The sequence below is a fragment of the Tasmannia lanceolata genome, unplaced genomic scaffold (assembly GCF_043159265.1).
Source record: "Tasmannia lanceolata isolate RefF3 unplaced genomic scaffold, GAP_Taslan_0.1 ptg000037l, whole genome shotgun sequence".
NCBI lineage: Eukaryota > Viridiplantae > Streptophyta > Magnoliopsida > Canellales > Winteraceae > Tasmannia > Tasmannia lanceolata.
In genome coordinates, this window is record NW_027518714.1 from 1609744 (window position 1) to 1618393 (window position 8650).

Genomic DNA, 8650 nt, shown 5'->3' on the forward strand with positions numbered 1-8650 from the left:
CGAAACGTGTTTATCAAATCATAGGGTCTAGTTAATAAGCAAAATGCTAAATTGACGGCAACAAGTACACCAGCTTGATCAGATAATCCTAGCCCCTTGATCCATCAACTGCCAAGAAAACTAAAAGTTATTAAGGGTGCAACTTGGGTCGGGTCGGGTTGACCTTTTGCTAAAAAACATGAACTGGAATCAACCGGAACCTGATCCAATTTGCTTTTGCTAAAAAAATGGACCAGAATCAACCCGAAACGGATCTGATTTTATGGTAAAAGCTCAACCCAAATTCCCGAAATTCAACCAAAGTTGCACGCCAAAAATTTATTTGTGACCTTACACGTTTCGACATGAAACCAGGAAAGCTAAATATTTATTTGTGATCTTCCATGTTTCGACATTAAATCAGGACCATGTGCGTCTTGTGCCACTATGGTCTGAAATATGAAGTCCCAATTAAACAACTCGCTAGAACTGCAAATGTCAAAACAAGAGGATTTGAATATCAGCTCCACAGCATAGATTAAACGCATATATTGAAAATGATAACAAATGCAAATTGCTGATTTCTTTTTCAAAACTGAAAATTTCAATTGTAATAGCAGATTTGATCCCTCTTAAACATGGCGGGGTTTTCTGCAAAATTTCCTCATTAAGAATATGTTACAAATAGGCCAAATGCCATGGTGATCAACAAGACTAACAACACGAGAAACTGAGAAGTTTACAGCCAAAATGCGGAGATTAGTTACACAATAAGATTATGACGGTTGTCATACTGCTGCTCATCAATATCAACAGCCAACCTCTACACGTCCTGCAGTTTTTCTCTGACTCACAAATTCTAAATAACTTCAATATCTGATCTAAAACTAACTTGAAAAATGCGACTGATGCAAAGAACAAATTCACAGTGAGTACAGCTAGTTCTTTATTTCCCATAATTGCTTGATCACTTAAAACCTTCTCAACGTTTGATCTGTGTAGTCAAGACAAAACAAAATGTCAAGCAAAGGAACAAACAAATCAGGTCGGCTCATGAAATTTTATACAATAATCATGAGACCGTTAATATCAAATTTGAACTTTTAAACTATCAGAGACCTAAAAACAGTGATCTTTCAAAAAAAAAAAATAGCATCATTCTTTAAGTTGATTCAGATAGTTGTTTTCAATTGGTTATAGCATCGGATGGCTCTACTTATTCACTATAAAAAGATAATTAATAAGTATTCATAAACTAATTTCATGTGTAGAGTTTACTGAGGGTCTGGAAAAACGGTATCCTGCAAAGATACACCAAGAATAATTTCCATTAGTTACACTGATCCAGCCAGCTATCATGTGATAGTGACTTGGACTAACAAAACTACATTTTGCAGCACTGTATCCAATTAACAGATACCAGTGGAAGCTCGTCCGACGGTTACATCTCACAGGAATAATAGCGGCATAACTTCTAACTAAGACACTAATCCTGCCAAGCAAAGAATATTAATGTTGCACTTGCAAAGCTGCCACCCAATACTAGTAACAATCCCAGCAGCCCTATGTGAATCAAATGTACCCCAATACAGGGAAATTGACCCATGGATTGCAGCATTTAGTTTGCTGTTAAAACAAAATGAGAGATCTGGGATACACCCTACACATCAAATCCCATGTACACATCTTTCAGAATCAATCGCTTAATAGCTACTTCATAGCAATTTTAGAAGATGCCATGCTATAAGTAGTCTCAAGTTGCTTTCCGCATGGGACTCCTAGTAAATTCAACTTGATTTTTTTGATGAAGATAACAATTTCATTAAAAATAAAGGATTATAAGTGCACTTCAGACGGTAAAGATTGCCCCATATAAGTTAGGTGCTAGATGCTCCCGATTTAGCGAGACGATCAGCCAAATCATTGGTGCCTCTAGGATGATTAAAAGAGAGAAAACACCATACAGACATCGATCTTTAATCTCATTAATGAGATTGGTTAGTCTCCCAGGGCCGTCGCTAATCTCTTTGGCCTACAAAATAAGTATTAATCACTTTTTTCGACCAAACTGTCCCCATCTGGCTGATGAAAATGGGGCTATCCTTGGTGTGGAGCACAGAGCTCGGATTCTGTAGAATCAGTTATGTTGATTGGGCCCGCAAAGCAGTAGATAATGTATGCCCAATGAACTCCAAAAAATGCTGCCTTGCCTAGGTTGCCAAGGGAGCAACCATCAACACCGAGTCTGATGAGTGATGACGTTTGTAGGAGTGGGTTTCCATCTCGCCACCACTATAGTTTTGGGAGCATCACCTCTCACATTTGTGTTCCAATCCCTAATGTTGATGTCTACCGAGTATACTGAGAAAGAGTGGTGTTGAAGAGCCCAAGCAGATACAGTTGATCCTATATTCCAAGCCATTCAAGCAAAAGAGGAGCCTCTACCTTAAACAAATGTACAAATTCCCCTCCTTTCAAATAATCCAAAATACAAAATGGGCGTCCCACAGCATTAGACCGAAAGAGCCAAAACCTGTTATTATCTAGCTCCATAATATCTCTAGGATAGAATTCGGAAATACCCAGTTGAGCCAGTTGACCCAATTGAGGATCTAGCACCAAATAAAAGAAGCCGCTCTACAGTGAATGAAAAGGTGTGACGGGGATTCTTCATCCACATCGCAAAGATGACACTTATTTTCCATGCGAAGATGACGATCTTTCAGCTCATCCTGTGTGTTGTTAGCGTTAAGAGTCGCCATCCAACAAAAGGCTTGAACTCTTGGCGAAATAAGGGATTTCCAGAACCCAAATATTCTGCCAAGCAAAAGAAGAATTTGAAGAACTGCCCAAAATCTGAATAGCGATTTAACTAAGAATACGACGTTAGATTATGGAGCCCAAAGTCTTCGATCGACTGATCCAAACAAACGTATATCTTCTCCAATCTGCAAAGAATGTGAGCATAACAAATTAGCTCGTGATCTGTAAGATTCCTAGACAATTCTATCCCGACACCACCCTTCTCCCCACACTTTGAAAACACTCTGACAACCTCACATTTTTATACCTAGCAATCCTAAAACGGCTCAGGAAGACGTGGGACAACAGAACAATACTTAACCACCTATCTCTCCAAAAAACCACATTCTTCTTATCCCCAAGGTTTTAAATATCGGTTTCGGTCATCAATGAAACCGAAACGTTTTGGTTCCAGTACGAAATTTCGGACAAAATCTTGTAAAAATTTCACCGAAATTTACGAAATTTCGGGTGAAATTTTGTACTTCACCGAAATGTTTCATCGAAATTTCCGAAACGTTTCCTAAATTTCCGTTTCGGCGAAGTTCGGTACTTTTCTGACTCACTGTGAATTTCGTTTCGTTTTCCACCAAAACCGAAATATTTCGGCCGAAATTTAAAACCATGCTTATCCCCCACCTAAATCTAATTCCCTAAAAAAATATATCAAAAAGAGCAACAATGGACTGCCGCACTCCGAGCCTCGACCTCTACCCACCCATATCTCGCTTTTCCATATTTGCTTTAGAGCTTACTTTTCATTTCTGATGTGCCATCCCAAAAGAGCTTTGTTTCTTCTGATTAAATTTCGAATTCCCTAATCTCTTCCATTCTTTGGTAAAACACACTTGAGTCCAGTTTATCAAGTGTTTCATTTTTTCCTTCCTCGCCTTCCCAAAGAAAATTCCTTTGGAGTTTTTCAACTTCTTTGCGACTACTATCGGAATCTTAAATAATGACATAGAATAGATCAAAAGATTGGTTAGGGCCACTTTGATGAGGGATGCAACCCTCAAAAGAGAGAAATGACATTTTCCAACCCGCCAATTTTTCCCAATCCTCTCAATAATTTGTTCCATAAAGATGCCGGCGGGCTTACCAAACCTAGCGGCAACTTTAGGTACACAAATGGGAGTTGAGCAACCTAAAACTTCTGCTAAACTTTGCAGTTGGCTATGATCCACGTTGCATCCAATTATTGAGCTTTTGCCCAGATTAAAGTTAAACCTGAGACTAATTCAAACCACCACAATTTAATTGGAGGTTAGTAATATTATCTTTGATGGCTTTGAAAATATAATAGTGTCATCTGCAAGATGAATTTGATAGTAAATTCAACTAGATTACTCCTTTCAGTGACTCTAAAACATCCTTCAAGCTCCCATTTGCAAACATGAGACATCGCTAAGCACATCTATGTCTATTCAACATTAGGGCACACTACACCTTTAGATGGAGCACATTCAACAATTCAACACACTCATACAGAAGATGGTATCCACATGTTGGCAGCAAGATGTAGGATCATAAACGTAGGCAATCCAATGACAGGATTCTATTTTGCAACAATGACGAGTCATTTCATGGTCCTATAATTGAGCTCAAAGAGAAGAGACTAAGTTGTTGAGAGTAAAAAGGACATGATTAAAACCCAGAAAGGGCGTCAAGAGTAAAAAAAAGGAGGTTTTCAATATCTGCATAACTTCAACATTGAAGATGATACGTCATCTAGGTGAAACTGACGGTAAGAATCCTTTGAACCTTATGCAAATCAATTCCTAACTCCCAAGTGACCAGTCAAAATTAGTGGGTCAGAGCAGATATGAAAGAGCTTAAGAGTCCAATTTAAATAACACGTGGCTTGACAAATGATGAGTAATTAATTTGTGCTGACATTGTTTAGTAGATATTCCCTATGCAAAGGGTCAAAATCATATATAAGAAAATTGAAATAAATGGCAGGTTCATGTCACAAGCAGAAAAAAAGGAACGGGCAAAGAGATTCGTTTTCTGACCTGAGGATGCTATTTTCTCTCACCAACGCATCCATTTGAGACGACACCATGGATTTCCAAGATTCAAGCTCGTGAACTCCTTTGTCCTGGAAAAAAAACCCCATGATGAATCCAGTAAATATCTGAAGACGATTTACTGAAAAATATCGTAATTCACATACCATAACTTCCTTCCATTCAATGAGTTCCTTGATTTCGTATTTGGTCTTCTCCAAAAGCAACATATGACGTGAAAGCTCCTTATCAAGATCTGGTAAAATATCACTGTTTCTCCTGCTTACTTCTTTGATATATTCCTCCAACACGGATAGATTTAGCTCCAGTGATCTCACCTTCTGCATCAAAATCTTTAAAACGGTATCACCGGGTATTCTTCCACTCGGCTGCTGCCTAACTTCTTCCACAGGATCAGGCACATCGGTCAATGGCACCTCGGTCTTCGTGTTTGGCATATTTGGCTTTTGCATGTCAACATTGTCAGCCCTTTTCACAGCAGGGTCCACTTTACTATGAACATTATCATTCTCATTCTTGCCACTGGACCCCGCTTTAGTTCCCGGAGTAAGAACTACAACAGGCTTCGAATTCAAAGATTGATCAACAGCTGGTTCATCAGAAACCACAATCATATCTTCAAGCATCCTCTCAATTGCATCCACGCCATAAACCTCTACAAAACTCAATGTGCAATAAAATTCTGATCCATAATGAGTCAACAAGTTTATCCTTAAGTATCTCACCCATTTCGGCTCTGGAAGCATAAACTTCTGGGCATGCTTGACATTCCCGGCAACAAAATTCCCAAGTGAGATCCACGCTTCTGTGGGATAAGTCAAACTACCCAACAATACAAAATCCTTAAAATTGGAGGAATAGTGTTCTAGGTTTGCAATCTGGACTGCATCAACTAGGGTCTCCTCAGAAAGCTCGATTGCAACAAACTTCTCTTCGGCTGAACACGGGTTTCGCAGGTATTTGTCCTTATCCCTGCCCAAAATGTTACTCGCTCCTTTTGCTTCCTTGTTGTGAGCCAAAACCTTCGCTCCCTTTGACGCAGAGGCATAATTGTATTCAGACCCTCCAGGCTCTAGTCTGTGGGTAATATTTCCAACCTGACCCTGCATATCTCTTCCTTTCCCTTGCTTTGTTTTGTTTCGGAATTCATCAAGACCAAGATAGGGGGAACGAGATGATTTCTCATTCTTGTCCTTTTCTTCTAATTTACTAATATTTTGTTCTTCTTGTGATTGTACATTGCATTCCAAGTTACTATACTTCCTTAGAACATCTCCCATTACCTCTTTTAATCCACTCTCTTCCCGTACTGAATACATAGAATTTGCAGTGTTATGATCAAGTACCTTGGACTTGTTACCATTTAAAGAACAGTTGGATTGTAATAGTATCTCATTCATATGATTATCGCTTCCACCATCAATGTAGGATTCTGTACATTTGTGAAACCAAAGCCCATTGTTACAAACAGTAGGGTGAAATTACACACATTCAATTGAAATGAAAAATCCACCACCAAAAAAAAAAAAAAAAGAAAGAAAGTATGCATGTGATTAATTGAAGGGGAATGATCCAGGGTATATATAATACACCAAAACTCAGTGTATAAATCAACATCAACATCCAGTCAGAGTGCACAAGCACATTGATAAGGACAATCTAATTGATGGTCCACGAAACCGTGGTCATACACTGAGCTTCATTGAATCATTTATACCCTGGAACAGTCCTCTAGAACTTTTATTTTTGCTATTTTTCTCTTCATACATCTGTATGAAGAGAAAGAATTGTATCACACAAAAAGGAAAAATCAGCCTAAAAATGGTTCATTTATAGCAAAGAGGCGAGCTAAAGCAATTCCGATATGGATTCATGTCCCTGGGCTCCATCTCAAATTCTGGACAAAGAATGGCCCAGGTAGAATTGCAAGCTACAAAGGCAAGCCTCTATACTTGGACTCCCCTACGGGCGATGCTACAAGACTGAATTATGCCCAAATATATGTAGAAGTGGGAGATGGGCAAACTTTCTCTGACTCTCTATAGACATCTTCACCCCTACTGGTTCCATTGCTCAAACGATTAAATACCTGTGTAAGATGCAAGGAGTTCAGTCACACCCCAGAAAATTGCCCAAAGAGCCCAGGAGCTGAACCCATAAAACAAAGGATGGAGTGGAGACCCGTCAAAGCCAATAAAACCGACACCGACCAAGTAGAACAGAGGAAGATTGAAGAAGCAGGACCCACCAAAAAGGGAATTGTAGCATACCCTCCCAGAGCATGAAAACAGTGAATAAAGGGAAGAAAACTCAAGAGATATCAACCTAAAGCTCATAGGCAAGCCATGAGGGGGAAACCCAGGGGAGAGAAGTGGATAAATCACATATCAAAGGCGAAGACCACAGAGATGATTGGTGGTCAAATAGATACTCAGTCCTGGAAGATAAGGAAAACGTGACCGGGATCAGTCCTGCCTAAGCACAAGACACTTCAGAAGACGAATTATGGACGTACCACAATGACTCCAAATGTGAGCCATGGAAGGAGGTTCCAAAGAAGAAATCTGTAGGGAATTTAACCAGGTAGAACTCACCCCTAAAAGCTAGCCATTAGAGGGAGGGTGTCCATTCCCTTATAACCCATCCCCATCCTATCCACTTTACCGATGTGGGACTATTTGCTTTTTGAGTGGAACCCCAACAAAGATGCTCCCAAAGATCCCAACATGCACCCATCAAGCTAGCCCATCATGTAATTCAGCACTCATCATTGAGTGTCGACTGTTGAGCTACATCCACAACATATATTGTATCATTGGGAATCCATTGTTTACCCCTGGTTATTGTCTCTAGGGTTAGTATTCAGCACTCATCATTGAGTGTCGACTGTTGAGCTACATCCACAACATATATTGTATCATTGGGAATCCATTGTTTACCCCTGGTTATTGTCTCTAGGGTTAGTTCCCTGAATTTAGATAGCTTGAGATCCCCCCACTCCCTCTTCATTTTTATTTTTATTTTTATTTTTATTTTGAAAAATTAAGAGGGGGACCAACCAAATATCCCTAGAAATCACAACCCGTAATTATTTCATCTCCATCCTATCAGAGACAAAGATACCCACAATGATAAATAGCTTCATATAACAAAAATAAGGACAGAAACACCGTACCTCACCTCCATAGATCAAACAAACAAAGAAAAAAGAAATGGGTTTTGTTAAAAATCGAAAAAATAAGAGATGGTTAAGCAAGGAAAAGAGCAAAATCTCAGAAACAGTGAAGTAATATGCAAGTTTCTCACCTCGATTTCCATGGCCGAGGCGGGAATAGAAAATGAAGACAAGGCACCAGAGGGAGAAAATCAGAGATAAAGAGATTTCATACAAGCCCTTTCTGGTTCTATTTTTGGAAGCGTATCGAGGTCCCTTCATCTCACCCTGTCATGTCATCCGTACTTTCTAGAAATGGAAAGGAGTTGCAGGTTTCATGAGAATAGGGTTTGTGTGTCCGTTGGGTTTTAGTCCGTTGATGAGTGTTCGCGTTTGTGGTGAACCCTCACCGATAAAGCGGGAATTCATTTGTGCCACGCAAAACCCAGCAAACTTCGGGTTCAAATCTAAAAATCCCATTTTTTAGGGTTAGGGGCTTGTGGGGTCCACTTTGATCAATTTGTATTGGCCATGATCTCATATAATCAACAGTTTCTTCAGCTCTATGTCTAGTTGGAAGCTCTTGATTGGATAATTATGACCGTCGAACCAAATTAATTTTTAAGATCATAAATTCTATTCCATGGGCGGGCCCACCACATGGCAGTCCTACATGAATTGAAGG

The 8650-nt window shown here is 39.5% G+C and overlaps 1 protein-coding gene across 1 annotated transcript; it reads right to left on the reverse strand.

The window, feature by feature from the left end:
- Nucleotides 1–560: 560 nt before the first annotated feature.
- LOC143862122 (SUN domain-containing protein 5-like) lies at nt 561–8430 on the reverse strand. The gene is made up of 4 exons (XM_077373116.1): nt 8118–8430; nt 4958–6243; nt 4797–4882; nt 561–973 (listed from the first exon to the last, which is right to left on the reverse strand). Exons 1-4 carry the CDS (start codon nt 8245–8247, stop codon nt 739–741), a joined length of 1737 nt encoding a protein of 578 aa, XP_077229231.1. The 5' UTR covers nt 8248–8430; the 3' UTR covers nt 561–738.
- Between the last annotated feature and the right edge of the window lie 220 nt (nt 8431–8650).